The sequence below is a fragment of the Sciurus carolinensis genome, chromosome 3, assembly GCF_902686445.1.
Source record: "Sciurus carolinensis chromosome 3, mSciCar1.2, whole genome shotgun sequence".
Taxonomy (NCBI): domain Eukaryota; kingdom Metazoa; phylum Chordata; class Mammalia; order Rodentia; family Sciuridae; genus Sciurus; species Sciurus carolinensis.
The window spans coordinates 17,503,825-17,522,143 of record NC_062215.1 but is presented as its reverse complement, the minus strand read 5'-3'; the positions used below and the strand labels follow the sequence as shown (position 1 = coordinate 17,522,143).

Genomic DNA, 18,319 nt, shown 5'->3' with positions numbered 1-18,319 from the left:
AGGCAGGCCGCACGGTGAGCCGCGGCTGCCCTCGCCCCAACCCTGCTGGGAGCACACCTGGGACCCCAGCCTTCCCCTGGCCTGGCTTGGCCCCTTTCAGAGGCCCTGTGCATCCGGCTTCCCTTTCCTTTTGGCCAGACTTGGTTCCCAGCTACACCCCACAGTCGCCCATTCTGCCCACCCCTCTTCCTCCCTGGGCTGTTCTTGGTTTCTCTAGGGGATCAGTCAGCTGGGAGTGTGGCCACCCCACCCCCGGCAGGTACCCGCGCCCGTCCTGTGCATTTTGGCTGACTGTGCAGGTGTGGAGCTGTCTTTGAATTCAGCCTCCATCCCTTCCTATGGGTGTTTGACCCCAGGCTACTAACCAAAGCTCCCAGCCTCAGTGTCCCCTCCGTTAAATGGGAATAATAATCCCTATTTCCTACCACTTGGAGAAATGAACTGTGATGAGGGTGTGAGGGGGAAACTAGAATCTTTTGATCCATACCTCAGTCCCCATCCATTCTCTTCCTGGAGCAGAGTAGGAGTTCATGAGGCCGGAGGGACGAGGGTGGGTGGGCAGAGTGCTCCCAGGTTGCGGTGCCAACTGCTACTCCTCTTCCCCAGACCATCCTGGATCACATGCACCTCAAGTGCAAGTGCCATGGACTGTCGGGCAGCTGCGAGGTGAAGACCTGCTGGTGGGCCCAGCCTGACTTCCGTGCTATCGGGGATTTCCTCAAGGACAAGTACGACAGCGCCTCAGAGATGGTGGTGGAGAAGCACCGGGAGTCCCGAGGCTGGGTGGAGACTCTCCGGGCCAAGTACGCGCTCTTCAAGCCACCTACCGAGAGGGACCTGGTCTACTATGAGAACTCCCCCAACTTTTGTGAACCCAACCCGGAGACGGGCTCCTTTGGCACCAGGGACCGGACTTGCAATGTCACCTCCCATGGCATTGATGGTTGCGATCTGCTTTGCTGTGGCCGAGGCCATAACACGAGGACGGAGAAGCGGAAGGAGAAGTGCCACTGCATCTTCCACTGGTGCTGCTACGTCAGCTGCCAGGAGTGCATCCGCATCTACGATGTGCACACCTGCAAGTAGAGAGCCAGGTAGGGCTCAGGGTCAGGGAGGGGGACACTTGAGCTTGCCTGTCTCCTCTTCTTGACCCACCCATTCTCTTGCCTTCCTCCTCCTTTCTTTCTTTCTTTCTTTCTTTCTTTCTTTCTTTCTTTCTTTCTTTCTTTCTTTCTTTTCTCTCTCTCTCGCTCTCTCTTTCTTCTTCCTCTTCTTCCTCCTCCTTCTTCTTTTTTTCATTACCAGGGATTAAACTCATGGGTGTTCTACCATTGAGCGACATCCCTAGCCCTTTCTATTTTTTTATTTAGAGACAGGGCATCTCTAAGTTGCTGAGGCTGGCTCAGAACTTGCGATCCTCTTGCCTCAGCCTCACAAGTCACTGGGATTTCAGGCCTATGCCGCCTCGCCCACCAGCCCAGTCTATTTATGAGCTATCTAAGATACAAAAGTCCCCACAGCCAAAATAAGAAGCCAGGATTTCCTGAACTTCAGTAGAAATGGTTCTCAGAAACTTGGTGGATTGTACAAAACACAGATAACTAAGTATATGCACACAGAACAAAAGCAATTAATTAAAATTCTTATACAATTTGGTAAATTATGAGCCAGATTAGATTTTTGCTTGGCCACTGGCCATCACTTTTGAGCAGCTGTGGGGCCAGAAGAGAGGCACTATGGGCTTGGAAGCTGGGAGACCTGATGTCTGGTCTCAACTTTGTCCCTAACTTTCTGTTTTTTTCACTTCTTGGGTCTTGGTTTTCTTGTTATCAAATGAGGAGGTTAAAATACCTGAAATAGTGGGCTGAGGTCTCTTCTAACCCTGGGGCAGAGTTATTTTGCTCCTACCTGGAACTTAGAGGGCAAGTTTTTGTACAAACATAAATCCTTCGAGTGTCCGGGAGGTGGGTGGGGGAGTGGCAGATAAGCCCATATCCCAACAGATCTGAAGCTTGGGTGGAGCAGGGAGCACTCTCACAGAGTCTTGTGGAGTTTATGGATGATGATGATGGGCAGGAGGAGGGATTCAAGTTCAGAGTGACTATGATGCGTAATCAAGGGATCAAAGGCTGGTGGACTGTGTTCCCAAGCTTCCCAGAGGTGACCTGCGTGGGAGGCCTGGTGCCCTGGCTCTCAGATCCATAGGACCCCAGGATAGGTTACCATGGATAGAGCCTTGGGCGGGGCAGGTCTCTAAGGCCAGGGAGGCCTTTCTTCCTCTCCTCCTCTGAGATGGGGTCTGGCGCATACAGGTGTGAGCACAGGCTTTGGAATTAGGCCCGGCCTGGTCTAGTCAACCCTGTGACCCAGACAGATCTTCCTCATTGACCCATTTCCTCATCTCATCCTCACCAGAGGTGCCATGAGTAGCAGGTGGAAGGATGCTAGGGACAGTGCTGGGTCAATTGGGAAGCACTTGCCTACTGGGTCATAGCTTCCAGGGCAGGTTTGGGGGAGAGTAGCCACCCGGGGTCCCATTCCACACAGGTGCCTGGGAGCAGTGGTTCTGGTCTGTGCTGTGTGAGGCTGGGAGGGGAGGTGGGGGGTGGGAGGTACCTGACCAACAGCACTGGTTGAAGGGTGACCCTCTTCCCAGGAAGTCCCTCTGGGGAGGTCAAGTTATGTCTTGACAGAGTCCAGAAAGGCAGCCAAAGGCATGACCTTACTTGACAGCAGGATAAAAGCCACGGGGGGGGGGGGTAAGAGGACAAAGGTGAGCTCCAGGGTCACCACTTGCCAGCTGTCCAACCCTCAATCCCTAGTTTCTTCATCGGTACCGTGCTGGTGATATTGGGGCCTAACCGAATTTATATGAGGCTCAAATTAGCTAACAGATGTGAATGCTTCTCTGAGTACACCACTAATGAAGTGTGATAAACACTATCAGAGAGTCATGACACAAGGCGGTCATTGTGCAAAGAGATAGCATCATTACTTTGGCAGTCTCATTTATTGCTTTTTGAAATGATAGAAAAGTCAACGGTGAAGAGGACTCACAGGCCAGCTGCAGCCTGTCAAGGTGGAAGGAATGTTTGAAAACTACAGTGACCATCTTCTGAAGCTCACCAGAACCAGAGGCAGCATAGTGTCCCTCCTTTTCAGTGAGATCCTGATCCTGATCCTGAGAAGAGGCCGTGGGGTCCTCTGGGTTTCAGAACACTAGTATCGAATGGGGCCAAGAGGGCCATTTGTGAGCCTGCCTGTTTCACAAATGGACGTGTGAGCTATTGGTTGAGGCAGAGGTGCCCAAGTCCCATCCGTGGCTCCAGGAGGCAGGCTGCAGCTCTGTCCCTGCCCTTCATGGGCAGCTAAGATCTGCCAGGCAAGGCAGGAGGTGCTGGGTTGGCCCTCCCTGTCCAGAAAATCCCCCAATTCCAACCCCTCTACTAATGCTGACCCTAAGAAGGAGGGAGTGTAGCTTGGTGAGAGCACTTTCCTAGCATTTGGAGGTCCTGAGTTCAATCCTCTGCAAAAAAAAATATATATATATATAAAATAAAGTCTGTGCTCTTCACCAGCCAGCCCTCTTTACCCCCACATCCATGTGGTTCTAGTCACAGGCCTCTCCCACATGGGGGGACAAGTAGATAACATTTCCCAGTATGGTGGCTTTTTCATAGTCAACTTTTTGAGTGAATCTGGGCAAGCTCTTTTGCTCTTGGGGCCCTGCTTTCCTCATTTGTGAACTGAGCCGTGTCTTGCTGGACTGTCCCATGGGCTAGACCATGCACAGGAAGAGCTTGGCCCATGGTCCAGGGTTCATAAAGACAGCTGAGATTCCCAGGCCACGCAGGGCTAACCAAGAGTGACTCCCCAGGTTTGCTGCTTGGTTTGGAGCCATAGACCAATAGATGAGCTGAGTCCTGGTTACTTCTTCCCATCCTTTCATCCACATGGACACTGATGAGTGCCCAAGAGATAAGCTGACAGGGACTACAGGGGACAGAGCCTCAAGATTTCTCTTGGCTACTCTGGGGTCTTGGCAGTGCAGGTAGGAAAGGTAGCCACAGAGCAAGTCACATGCCTTCTTCACACCTGGGGGAGAGCCCCAGTCACACTGACTTTGTTCAGGAAGGGAAGGGTCCTGCCCAGGTCCTTCCTGTGAGGGGAAACACCTTTTCCATCACTTGTGGGTTTGTCCATGGTCTCCAGTTAACCACTGGTCAGTACCTTGTTATTCCCATGTTGGGACCAGAATGAACTAGAAAGACTGAACACGTCAAGTGGCCTGGCCAACCCCAGGTCCTGGATCTGCCACTGACCTGCTGCGGGATGTTGGGTGTATCCCTGTAATCCTGCTGAGCCTGTTTGGCCTCTGTAGCATCTTGTACTGGTCCTGTAGGCCCCTGGAGGAGCTGAGGGTGGTTGGGAATGCCTGTGAAGTGGCTTTGTGCCTCCATCCTTTGTGAGATGGAACTCAGATGAGTGAAGTGTACACACACCTTGGTGCACCCACGGGAAGGAAGTAGGCTTCACTGGACCTTCTCCCATTTGGACAGCTCATCATCAGGCTACCTGGGGCCACACAGAAATGCTTTGTGCCTGGCACTAGTCCAGCCCGGAGTGACTCGAGGTTGGGGACTAGTGCTCAGACTGGTGAGGGTGCTCCATCTCTATACAAGGTGAGTTCCTGCCTTAGGGTAGTCGCCTGGCCTCCTGGTGCCCAAGGCCCTCAGCTAGCAGTGGGGAGGTAGGATTTCTGTGGACTCCCTCCCTCTGTGGCAGGTTGGAGGTCTGAGCATGAGGAAGCCAGGGTCCCTCCTCTCTAAGCACAAATGAAGTGTCGAGACCTCCTATCATCGCCTCAGATCTTTGCACCCCTAGGGGTTGTCCCCCTGGGAGAGGAATGAGGTTTCTGACTCTTTCCATTTGTTTTCCCAAAGGACACTGGGAAGGGGTAAAGTGTGCGGCTGGGCGGATTCACTGAAGTCCCACGGGAAGCAGGACCTAGAGCCAGCCAACCCTTGGCATCCGCCAGCAAGGAGCACGGACTGTTGCCAGCTGCACCTGGGAAGTGACTGGACCCCGCCAGCCTGCTGATGGGAGGCGCTCCCCCCTCCCATCCTCACGTTTCTCACCCTGCTCTGGACGGTGTGTGGTTTTTTTTTTACAGAGGGGCTTTCTTTTTAGTTCTCCAGGGTCTGGTAGGAACAGACCCGAGGCTTACCTTTGCACATGTTAAAGAAAATAAAAATGAAAAAAAAAAAATCTACTCCGACAGAACAGGCTGGGCTAATGCGAGCTCTCGGCCTGGTGGGAAAGACATGAGCATGGGCAAGAATCTGTCTCCAAGCTGCTTCTGATGGTGACATTCCAAGATGCCTGTGAGGTGGGAGTTACAAAGTAGGACAAACCCCTGCAGTCTCCTTTTCTGTCTACTCCCATTCAAATCTGATAACACTTTCACATACTGATAAAAGCCATAGGTTTAGTTAGGATGGAGTGGTGGGGAGGTCCCGACGATCGTTAGAGGAGGATTCTGAGTTTTGAAGAAGTAGTTCTGGTGCCCTGGTAAGCTGTTTGAAGAGCAGCCGAGTTCTTCTCGGTCTCACTTTCTCTATAGCCCTGTTCTGCACGAGAGGCCGTCAGATCTCAAAATCTTTTTCTACCATTCTGCAGTTTCCATCGTTAATGCAGATTTTTTTTGGTAGTGGGCATTGTATATAGGTTATGTATGGGGGCAAGTCTTCTCCAGCTCAAATGGCTTCCTACAGAAACAAGCAGTGTCTTTGGAGGGGACTTGTCAATCCTAGCCCTGCTCACCTGCAGATTCTCCATAAAAACAACTCCGGCTAGAGCTGTTGGACTTCAGGTCATCAGAGAGAGAGATCAGATCCCTGTTTCCTCTCTAATCAGCTACCTTCTCTCTTTGGCCCTTGTGAGTAAACAGAATTCTTTAACACGGCTTTTCCCCATCGCCTGCATGTGAGATACCATCAACCCTTACAGGTTCAAGGATCTAGATTAGGTGTTCAAAGGGGGCAAGCAGTCACTTGCTCCTGGGCGAGATCCCCCAGCAGAGTGCTCCTTGATGCACACTGGTTCTGGAGGAGGCGAACCCAGTGGAGGCCGATGGCTTTGACAGATAGGATCAACCCGACAACTCTCTTAAGGAGAATCAGTAACAGGGGAACAGAGCAAAATATAAGATTTGTCTTTCCTTTCTCCCTTCTGTCTTGGGTCTACCTAACGCTGACCTAAGGTACCTGGTCAGCGACCCCGGTTCGTGCAGGCAGGCTTGCCAAGACTGTCATCTAAGAGGCTGCCTGGCCTTTTGCACCTGCCGGCCACCAGCCCTGCTAAAGATCCACATCCCACCCCTCCTAGAGTCCCAGACACTCCTCCCCATCTCATCTTAGACTGAAAAGTTTTAAATCACATCAACCGGTTAATGCTTGCTTTATGTGCGAATACTTCAGCAGAATGGATACAAATTTTTAAAAGTCTTTTCATATCTATGTATTCTATATTAAAAGTGATAAAGTCATGTTTCGGGGACGTATTCAAGTAGCTGACAAGTAATTATTTAATAATAGTTCATGAGTGCATTGTAATTATTCTCGCTGTAGTCAGGTCATAGTATCCAACGGAAATTTCCTACCAACCTGCTGTATCCAAAGTTTTGTAAAAAGTTGTAGAAGTTGTTGATCTTTTTGATTTTATATTCAAAAAGTCTCTTTTTATAAATATTATTTATTATACAATGTATATACCTTTGAGTTAACTAAGATTATATATTATATAAATATATATATATTTGGAGAAAATATATTTCATCATGCAGTTTTTTTCTGTTAAGCCATTAAAGAGAAGGTAAACAAACTTAAAATGGATACATTGTACCATGTGTGGAGTTTCCAGATTCATGTTCAGGTCAAGAATATCTGATTCTGAATGTGGTAGCCTCAGTTAATTAAGTAAGCTAAATTAAGATCATTTCTTCTCTAAGCAAGATCTTCTGCGATGTCACGGAGAGTAGGTCTGATCTCCTGCAGGACTGTCTTAAGGGCTTATTTTATTGTAAGTCAACTTCTAACAAGGAATTTGGGCCATACGTCATTTCACTGACTCAAGCATTTTCGATGTACACATTAATGTCCCAGATACTCCTAAAAGACGTGGCCTAAGGCCAGCAGACCACAGGGCTGGATGCTGTCTTAATTCCCTCCTTACCGTATTTTCAACTCTATTTATTGGAGTTGGCTCAATTGAAAATGAAGCTTGACCGGAAAAGGCCCCTTCCCTGCAGACGCTGGGCTGCACAAGAGGTAGGTTGGTTGGCAAGAAGACAGTGTGCCCTGGGCTCTGGGTGGTCTGCAGCAAGAGTCACTGGAAGCTGTAGGTTAGTGTGGGCAGAAGGAGCTACAGTTGGTCTGTTCCAGGGGAACGGGGTTCTTTCCTTGGACTGCTGCTTCCAAAGGACTTACCTGAAGCTCCCAAGTTCTGAGTTCTCAATGCCGGGAAAGCTGCCACTCGGTTTTACCACAATACACAGTCCTTTAGTTTCAGACCTGCCTGTAAAATGCCACCTTCAGTTTGTTAGGTGCACTGTTGGAGAACAGCTCAGGTGTTTCTTCTCTCTCCTGATCTGTATTTGTTAGGAATGAATGTTACTCACCTCACTTCATAAAAACAGGAAAACAAAACAGTCTACCCTGTGCAGTGGAAATGAGTTGTCTGTGCCCCTTCCACATCTCTAACTCTATTATTGCTATTTGTTGTCAGTATTTCGGAAGCCCTGAGGATTGAGTCCAATGTGCACTTTACCACTGAGTCATATCCCCAGCCCATTTTAAAATATTTTTTATTTTGAGACAGGGTCTTGCTAAGTTGCTGAGGCTGGCCTCAAACCTGAGATCCTCCTGCCTCAGCCTCCTGAGTCACTGGGATTACAGGTGTGCACCGCATCCCTAACTTTAGATTATAAATGGCCACTAGAAGTTCATGAACTTCATATATATATATATATATATGCACACACACATATATATATGTATTTTTTTAGTTGTAGACAGACACAATACCTTTATTTAATTTACCTGTTTTTATGTGGTACTAAAGATTGAACCCAGTGCCTCACAAGTGCTAGGCAAGAGCTTTACCCCTGAGCTATAGCCCCAGCCCTCAAGCAATATTGTTTTATGAAGAAAGAAGGGAAGTGTGCATGAGTTCAAGGAGGAGGCAGAAAAATAGGCAAAAGGAGAGAAGATAAAGAAGAGGAAAAGACTGAGGAAAGCAAGGGGGACCTTGATGGTGAGATCATTCTAGATGCCCCTCCTGCTGTCTCCACATGGCCGTGGACTTGTGCTGATGTGGTGGCTGCTCTACAGAAGAGGGAGGTCAGTTCAGCTAAGTAAGGCTGTTCCACTGTCATTTCCAGCTTAACAGAACTTTCTAGGACCCCTAATCACACTCACAAAAGAGTGAGGCAGAGTCAGTCCTGTGGAGACTGTGCTGGGAAAATCTCCCACCTGAGTCCTTACAAATTCTGTCCTCACCTAGATGGGATTCGAGCTAATCACAGGCACTATCTCTACATCTCAACACCATAGCCGCAGTGTCCGTGTGTCACATGCCCTCCGTGGGCTCATCTCTGGGACCTAGTCTTGGCACAGCCTGCCAGTTGATGAAAAACTTCAGATCATTTTGCAATAAGTTCTGAAATTTACATGCTTTTTCGAACTTTCAAACACACGTAGCCTAGTCACTTCTTTGAAGAGGCTGCAGACCAAATTGCCAGGCAAGGAAAACGAAACCCTGCCTCTGTCTCGGCTTCTGTTTGGGCTGGTTGGGTGATCAGGGCTGACTCAGTGCTTTAGCAAGGTTTCTGATCGGATTTGATTATTACACACACTTGAATCTACTCCATGATTTTGTGATGTGTGGATGAAACTTAAAACGGTGGCTACTGACTAATTTTTAAGCTATGAAAAGACAGCCTTAGCTGGGTGTGGTGGTGCACGCCTATAATCCTGGAGGCTTGGGCGGCTGAAGCAGGAGGATCGCTAGTTCAAAGCCAGTCTCAGCAAAAGTGAGCAACTCAGTGAGACCCTGTCTCTAAATAAAATACAAAATAGGGCTGGGAATGTGGTTTAGTGGTTGAGTGCCCCTGAGTTCAATCACTGGGACCTGGGGGCTGGGGGAAAGACAGCCTTAAAGCAAAACTTATATTGGATATTAACTATGATTACAGTTTTTGTATTACATTTTTTAAAAAAAAGGATCACAGTGAAGATGTCAAAATCTAACAAGAGTATATTAAACCCCCCTTTTAATGACATCTTTTGGCAGCACAGTGGTTGCTTAAGCCATCCACAGATGAAGGCCTTCCAGGTGCCTGGGTAGAGCCTACCGCTCACCAACTGTGCCGGGTGCTCACGCACTTCCAGAACCCACCTTCTCAAGGCAAGATGGGGACCAGGTTGGCCTCAGGGTCCTCTCCTCAGGGGTCCTGGGGGAGTCAACCCTGATGTTGAAATTCCTGCTGATTCTGAGCTACCTCTTGCCTGGGCCAGTGTCAAGCATCAGAGTTCATTCAGCCTGAGACCTGATAGCTCAGAAAAATGTCAAAACTACGGAGGACACCAACATGAACCACGGGGGCTGTCACTGAGGGTGCGGGATCTCTTCCTCAGAGGAAGGAGCAGTTTTAACTGGGAAACAGCCTTCTCTTCTGGTTTCTTGCTAACTTTGTTCATGGCTCTGTTTTCCAAGAAGATAAAATAAGCATAAAGCACAAGTATATAGGTTCTTGCTATTTATCAGCATTTTGATATGCTAATGGCCTGTCTTTCTTTTCAAGTAACTGTACTTTCTAAATAAGAGATTTTTAAAACAAAAACCACCCATCTCCTTTGGTTAGCTGTAACAAAACAAAGAGGGGTTTCTTTCCAGAGCTCCCTCCTTTTCACACTGTCCTGCCAGTGAGCTATTGTTTTATATGAAATACTGTCTACAGAACATTTTCAAGTATATTTACTCTTTATTGCATTCCTTCATTTGCATAAAACAATATTTATCTTTTCCAATATAGCTTTGGACAGAACACAAAGACATTATCCTTATTTAACAAGAGACATAAGTTAAAACAATGTGTGCTGCTTCTCAAGAAGAGGTGAGATGGAAAACAGGTTGGGATCCAGGACACAGGCCACCAGGGACCACAAAATTTCACAATATAATCCACTGATAAAAGCCACAAAATGAGCCAGTGATGAAGGCCCCAAACAAAAGGATACGGAGAGCAAGATTTGGAGATGATTTACCTTCTACCGTGGGGACAGATGACAGAGCCACACCTAAGTGCCACTGTGGCAACAGACTGTCTGGTGGGTGTGGCTTCTGACCACCTGTCCTCGAATTTTAAGCAGCAGTGGGGAGAGTGGCGTGCTGCGTACGTCTCATCACCACACGTGACGACCTAATTAAACTCCTTCCAACTCAGTGATAAGATAAGTCACCCTCCAAAGGCCTCAAGGAGTTCTCCTTCCTTTTAGAAGAAGCATGTGGAGGGTGAGGGAAAGGATCAGGATGGGTGTTCAGGGGCTGAGGGGAGAGGATGAGGACATGGCTTATTTCTCTGGGTTATAGTGTTTTATTTGCATGCTAGATAGCACAGATAATTTAAAATAAAGGAAGGATAAATTCTAAGTAAGTCATTAAGCTAAGGAAAAGAGAAAAGCGGTGATACTAATAAGCCTTTAATATTATCCTAAGGAATTGACCCACTTAGAGTTGGACACTAATTAGTGCTGAGAGGTTTGTAAATTACTTTATTTTAATAATTCCTTTCTGTTTAGGGGTGTACATTTTTCCATACATATCTTTCATAATATTTTAACATCTACTGAGTGGTAATGATTAGCATATATCTTACCACAGAGCAAATTAATTACATTAAGGGGATGTCAGAGCCACCACAGTGACAATTGGACTTTCTAATAAGAAAGATCTCCTGATTGCAACTTGGAAACATCTCTGAAAATGATTAAGAACAGCATCTGAGATATTCAAAGCCTTGTTTCTTCAGGCAATAATAGCCAGTTCTGAGGGAGAATCTTTAAGCAAATACCCAATTACCATTAGTGTTAGTGCAGGGGAGCTGTACAGAGTCCCTGGGAACCCACACCTCTGCTCAATATTGTTGTTTTGCATGTAGAAAGTCAACCTTCTAACAAGGTCAAGTGTTGTCCTGCAACATTCGTTACCTTTACTGTTAGTTTTTGGGAGTGGTGGTGGTGGTACGGAGCTTAAAATGTGTAGTGTGCACAAATACAGTATGCCTCCCACAGATTCGAGTAAGAAGGAACCACCTTAGCTTGCACAGGAAGGTAAGCACAGCATTTTAAGCAAATTTACACTTTCCACAAAATACTAGAATATCTCAATAAGCATGAAGAAAGAAGTGTTTTTGCACTAATCATGCAGTGAGCGTATGTTGAAGGTAGAGAACGTTTCACTTAGTCCAGTATCTCGAGCAAGATGAGTGAAGATCTCAGGCCATCTTCACCTTGGTCATGTCCCTTGGTCACTATGTGTTGTAAAGAGTTCGTTTTCAGTCAAAGTCAAGAGGGCTACTGCAAAAGAAACACCAAACACATACACATAAAACTAGATGAGCACCTGCAAAAAGCCATCCAATCATGGAATCACTAATAGCTTCTTACTGTTTTTACTACATTTTCCACTATGCATTTTCTATTTAATGGACAGCTGACAAAAGAAAATGGTTAATCACCATGCATTTAAAAACAGTTTCCAATAAATATGTACCATCAAGTTTTCCCCTGCTTTGTGACAAGGAAGTTTTGCGAAGCAGGACAGGGAGAGCAAACCAACAGAACAACCAACCTCCTTGCTTGGTCTCTCATACCTACAACACAGTGAAGAATTCTAATAAATGAAAATAAAGTTATGTTGGAAAAAAACTGTCAAATTCATATGCACCGTACGCAACTCCTAAGTAGGTGCTGGGATTTGACAGACAGTAAGTTTAGAACGTAGTCTCAAGTGCTGTGTGTACTTACGCTCCTTCTTCTCTTAAGAGGGCCAAGAATTTTCTCACGCGGTATTCAGGATCCATCTAAATACATCAGAAGAAATAAAGAAGACAGGTTAATGGTGCCTTCTAACAACTATGCACTTACTTCATGCCAAGGAAATGCTTGGTTTCACACTTCCAGCAGCACTCTGCTGACTCACAGGAATGTGTCACCTGCTCCTTGACCACTGTTTTGATGCACAAGGCAGATTATGTCATTTAGGAGAGTGGGATTTCCCAACATGGAGAATGGCCGTGTGCTGGGTTCAAATGACCTGACCTAGGGTCACTCACAGTCACCTCAGCCAAGGGCTCTCTCAGTTGGCACAACATGGGGAGGCACAGCATACCTGTGAGGTGTCACTGAACCAGACTGGTGGTCAATCCAGGTGGTTCAAACGACATCCAATTCCCAGGACTTATCTAAGGTGTGAAAGGCTCGGTAGACAACCCAAATATAGCTTATTGCCCCCGTGTCAACCAACTGTTGAGCTTTTCCTAGCCTCAGTCCCTTGCGCAATTTCTTCTCTGCAATTAACGGAAGAGCTGCACCACAACTAAAACAACCAAGCAGACTGCCGACTCTGACGTGCTCTCTGGGTAACGTGGCCCTCGAGAATCGGAACGCATCATGGGTCTAGGGGAAGATGGCGGGGTTCTGATTCAGGTGTTGTTTCAGATTGTTGCTATTAATTATCTCTCCTGGTTTCATTTTATATTCATATTTACACTAATTTGTTGGAATATATTTTATTCTCATTGGTCTACCAGAGATGTGAAGTTATCTAGGCAATGATCATTAAAAGCATCTTTTAATTCCTTAAGATGAATTTTTTATTGTAAGCAACACACCTTACTTTTAAAACATGTTCTAGGACAGAAGTCTGTTCCCAGAAGGGAACTCCCTACCCTCCAGGAACAGTTTTCAAATGCTCAGTGCAGCTGTGGGCAAGTGTGCAATTGGATTCCCTACTACAAACACTTAAAAAACCCAAAACTTCTCTTCTGTCCCAGAAAAACACTGAACAGAAGTTTCAAATGTATCAAAGTTAAGAGGTCAGACTACAAAGGACTAAGAAAAAGTGTGAATAGCTAACAAAAGAAACATTTTTCCTCTTTGGGAATAGAATTACATATGAATCAATTGTCAAGTTCTTAAAAAAAATGGAACTAGCTGGAGCTCAGTTGTAGTCAGTACTTGCAGGTCTTTGCCCATTAAATATATTTAATATGAGTGAGCAACGACTTACTGACTTGCCTGTAGCTATGGAATTAAAAGTCAAGAGAAAGGGAGGAAAAAGTAATCTAGATAAATGACTTTATTCCCTCAGGTGACATCCAGTCAGAGCAGATCCTCAGCACTGTGCAAGTTTTAACAGAATCATGTTCAGGGAACAGAGAGGGAACATGACTTACATTCTGCTAAACTACATGCCTCTTCACTGGGGCTCAGTCTCTCTAAGGCAGATCTAAAGAGAAGTCACTCAGCTGCACAGAATCCATTTGACATGAAGGGGCTCAAACTTGGAGGCCTCTGAAGTGTCAGTTGCTGAAGATTAGGCTGAGCGCCCCACTCTCACTTTCTACCCCACATACATAAGAGACATCAACTTGATCACTGACCTCAGGCTTCAAAGGAAGAGGAAGGGAAGGGGGCTGGGGAGAAAAACCTACAGTTTCTTCTGTGCAATTATGAAAAAATATTGAGTTGAAACTAAAAGAAGAAGAGGAGGAGGAAGAAGAGTAGAGCTGGCCTTCCAACAGATACCATCTTTTTTCAAGGAAAGCGCCAATACACCTGTATGGGCACCTTTACCAGGAATAAGCTTCAGCAAAGTGCTTGGTCTATGACTCTAATTTATTGCTCATAATGGAAAATAAATTGACTTAAAAAAAGTTTCTGTAGGCTAACTTTAGGTCTGTAAAAACCACAAAAATATTATTTTAAATTAAGCTTATCACAAAGGATTAAAAGCACTCACTTCGTGTTTCCTATTTGTTACTAGTCCAAGAGCCTCCTATAGATGTCACTGAGAAGCTGAACTCCCCTCTGCCACCCACTCTCACACCGGTGGAAGAGCAGGACCCCTCGGCAATGCGCCATGCTTGTGGCATTCTGCCCAGGACTGGGGATGGAATCAATCGTTCACAGAAAGTTTGCTGAGCACCCTACTATGTGTTCAGCTCTGTTCCAGGGACTTTGGATAGTGCATCTGAACTCACTGAGCTCAGTAGGGAGACACTGATCTAGTATGTCAGATGAGGACAAGACGGGATGGGCAATGGAGTATGGAGTTCCAGAAAGAGTAAAAGGTAAGTTGCCAACAGTTGTGAGAAAGTTTCAGAGAAGTTTCATCTGTCTCTGCCGAGGCAGCAGAATGGGGCTCCGTTTTCCATGAGATTCTGGGTGCTTCAACCCTACCGTAGGCTGCATGAAATTTCTAGGACCTCGGGTAGGGAAAATTATACACAACCCAAGTCTAGTCTATGCAATGCAATCCACTGTCCTTGACAGAAGTCTTCCAGGCCTCCTCTGGTATACATGCAGTAGCTTACTGACCTTTGATGACAACACATCCTTCCTCCATCACTAACTGGCTATGTGATTGTGGCTAATCTGCTGACAACCCATGTGACACACAATTCTCTTAAAACAAGGGGGCAGAAGAGCAATTGCTTCTTTTGGTGGTGCTGAGGCTTGAACCCAGAGCCTCATGCACGTCAAGCAAACTACCACGGAGCCACAACCCCTGCCCAACAATCACTCTTTTAAGTCCTTTCTAGTCCCAAGATCGAGTGACTCCTTAAATTAAGACTAAAAGTAACTTTATAATGTGTTCTTCTACAGGTGGGGAAAAAAAAGAATAGTTACTGTTATATTATTGTTATATTAGAAGCAGGCTACAAATACCAACTTGAGTCCAGAAATAATGTAAGAGAATTAGAACAAATGAATTAAAACCTTGGTGAAAGAAATATTAAAAACCTCTTGGAGCTGGGGCATGGTAGTACACACCTGTAATCCCGGTGACTTGGGAGGTTGAGGCAGGAGGATCACAAATTTGAAGTCAGCCTTGACAACTTCATGTGGCCCTAAGCAACTTAGTGAGACCCTGTCTCAAAATAAAAAATAAAAAGGGCTGGGGATTTACTTTAAAAATAAAAAATAAAAAGTGGCTCAGAGGTAAAGCCGCCCTAGGTTCAATCACCAGTATCAAAAATGACAAGCAGTGAGGCACAATGGCTCATGCCTGTAATCCCAGCAGCTTGGGAGGCTGAGGTAGGAGGATGAGAGTTCAAAGCCAGCCTCAGTAATTTAGCGAGGCCCTAAGCAACTCAGTGAGACCCTATCTCTAAATAAAATACAAAAAGGGCTGGGGATGTGGCTCAGTGGTCAAGTGCCCCTGGGTTCAAACAAAAAACTCTTGGTGTATGGTGAACTTGTTTCTTTGGATGACGTGGAGGAAGCGCCTTACCTGCAGGGACATCTCGATCAACATCAGTAGCTTCTTGATTCCTATCCAGACTTTCTTCCCTTTGACTTGTTGTGCAATTGTGGTACGTTCCTTATCTTTAAAATTGCCCAAAAGCTACAAAACAATAAACAACAATGAAGTCCCTCTAACATCAACAACATTAATTAATTCTCACATTCATCCTGAAAAGAACAGTGGTAAGAACCATTGACTGAGTTAAGCTGATAGGATTCCCTCCTATTTTAAATCCAGTCTGACCTTCCTGAACCCACTAGGTACAAGCACAAAAGCAAAAGCTGGTGTCTTAAACCCTGTGGACCTCCATTGTTACTTACAGATATGTTTGCTGGGAAAAAATAGCTCCAATCCATAATAAAGACAAGTCAAAATTTTTAACATTCCTTTCTGGGAATAATCTGTATGTTGTCAAAGCAGACTAGATTTAATTCTCTTGCCCAGCCCTGCCACAAAAACTGCTCCAACAGGCAACCTGGAAACATTTGTCATGAGGACGATTTTGTTGGGAGCACACATGCACCATGGGTGGGAAGGCTGTGAGAAGCTCAGACCACCACTGCTCAGCAACTGAACCATCTTGTCCAGTCAGCTGTGCAGATTAATATTAACCAAAAGTTTACCACAGAATGATTTTTTAAAAAATTAAATACCCTTTATCATCCTCGAAAAATTTAAGAAAACCTTTCCATATTATAAACCTGTTAGGAAAGTTTCTTTTGTTTCTGTAGCTTTTTTGAAGTTTCAAAGGCTTTAATCATTGTTCCAATATATGAAATGCGAGGCAATGTGCTCATGGCCACTCTAAAGAACCAGGTTTTCTCTGCAGTGATTACCTTACTCCCCACAGTGCAGCTTCACCCACCCCACGTTCCTGGCCCATGTCATCTATGTGCATTCTATGCATGTGCAGGGAACGGAGTAACTCACTCCAGCAGTGAACATGCTGCCTATCCCGGGGAGAAGGGAATGAATGTGCTGCTACTTGTGTCCATCTTCTTCCTAATTCCTGAGAACAACTGGAGGTAATATCTCAGGGTGCCATGATCTAGGCTAAGTTAGAAACCAAACACCAGGTGCCATAGCTGTGCACCCCTCAGCATTATCTCCAGCCTCAACTCCCACGGACTCATTTTCACCTCCAAGGCTTCCAGCAGCTGCTCTCCAGTGGCAATGTTGGGCACATGGATGGTGGTGCTGAAGGCGTTAAGCATTTCCATTTCCTGAAGGACATCTTTGCGGCTCGTGGTCCCAATGATAAGAAGCTTGCGGCCCTGAACACAGGAAGAAAATGTGTTGGAACACACAGAATAAGATTTATTAGGAAACCAGAGTAAAGCCTGAATAAAATGTGCAAACTCTATTTATTTAGTTGTGTAAGTGCGAGTGCTTCGGCAGGAGAAAAACATCAGGAGTTCTCTCATGATAATCTGAAAAAAGATGTCTACAACATGATTCAAAAACAGCATCTAAACATCTCCTTCTCATTCACATCAATTAAACAATGGGTCATTAAATCAGAGAGCAATGCAAATTGCACAGAGAGACACTGAAGTGGGTGCCTGTAATTCCCTCCTCAGAGACAAGACGGCACTCTACAGTGGGAGCTGGGGGAGAAAGTGAATGAACAGAAAGTTGGTATCAGCAGCTTAACGAGGCTCTGCTGGGCTTTTAGAAGGAATAGGTTAATAACTCTTTACTTGCGAACAACACTTAACTGTGAAAGGCACAGGCTAAGAGTTCCACATAACTGTGGCATTTAACATTTTAAAATCTCATTTTTATTTTACCAAAATTACGTGAAAAATGTTTAAAAACCATTCCAGGCTTGTGTCATATTCCTGATTCCCCTCTCCAGGGCAATCATTTCCAGCTCTCCTAGCCTTCTTGCATTTGCTTCCTTCTCTTTAAATAGCAAGGTTACAGTATTATTTGTTGATTTTTGTGAAATACCATTTCTCCATGCCTTACTATGAGAGATGGGGCTTTCCTGTTAATCGTGCACGCTCCTCCCACTGCTTAAACATGGCAGGTAATTTGAAGTTTGGGATTTTCCCTCCTGGGATCTTCTGTCTTCATGGTTCAATCTGAAATGCTCACTCTGTACACATGCTGCACATGTGTAGTTCTAGAACTTTCTTCCGTCCTCTGTGACATCTCCTATGTCCTTGCCTTCCTTTTCTTCATTTATTTCTCAGGTGCAGATACCCAGAAAATTCCAGAAAAAGGATGCACAGAAAGGTAAAAATTTAAAGACACTGCATGTCTGGAAGTTCTTTATTCTGACCTTAAGGTTGTAGCTTCTACCTTTTTAAATTTTTTTTTAAACTTGGGAAGTTATGAACTCACTTCCTATTTGAAGATTTTTATATAAAAAAAGATGGCAAGTGCAATTTTGGCAAGAGCAAAACAAATAAGACATCAAATGAACAAAGTCATGGTATTTGATAAATTGCTACATGCTTCTTTTCTTTTTTCTTACTTCTATAGTGATACATTTAAAAAATGTTATAAAACGCATGAAATTTTAAATGCTAATATTTATAAATTACTTTACTTCTTTATTTAAATTAGGGCTTTATAGTTATACCTAGTAGTTGGGTTCATCCTGTGGCTTTTATCTAATACTTGGCTAGGTGTACAAAATAAGGTTAGAAATAATTTCTCTCTCACAATATTGAAGGTATTGCTCTATTATCTTTAAATTTTCAGTGTTGCTGGCTGGAAG

General features: G+C 45.2%; 2 protein-coding genes across 2 annotated transcripts in view; one reads left to right on the top strand and one right to left on the bottom strand.

Moving 5' to 3' along the window:
• The window catches only part of Wnt3 (Wnt family member 3), a 41,462-nt gene extending 36,150 nt beyond the window's left edge, over positions 1–5,312 (top strand). The window contains exons 3-5 of the mRNA XM_047542790.1: positions 1–14; positions 607–1,094; positions 4,944–5,312. The exon at positions 1–14 is cut by the window's left edge and continues 252 nt beyond it. Of these exons, the coding sequence (XP_047398746.1) occupies positions 1–14; positions 607–1,086 (494 nt within the window). The 3' untranslated portion in view covers positions 1,087–1,094; positions 4,944–5,312. The remainder of the gene's footprint in view (positions 15–606; positions 1,095–4,943) is intronic.
• A 4,703-nt stretch (positions 5,313–10,015) lies between these two features.
• The window catches only part of Nsf (N-ethylmaleimide sensitive factor, vesicle fusing ATPase), a 157,360-nt gene continuing 149,056 nt past the window's right edge, over positions 10,016–18,319 (bottom strand). The window contains exons 18-21 of the mRNA XM_047544660.1: positions 16,731–16,865; positions 15,577–15,690; positions 12,087–12,142; positions 10,016–11,636 (exon numbers count right to left, since the gene is read on the bottom strand). Of these exons, the coding sequence (XP_047400616.1) occupies positions 11,615–11,636; positions 12,087–12,142; positions 15,577–15,690; positions 16,731–16,865 (327 nt within the window). The 3' untranslated portion in view covers positions 10,016–11,614. The remainder of the gene's footprint in view (positions 11,637–12,086; positions 12,143–15,576; positions 15,691–16,730; positions 16,866–18,319) is intronic.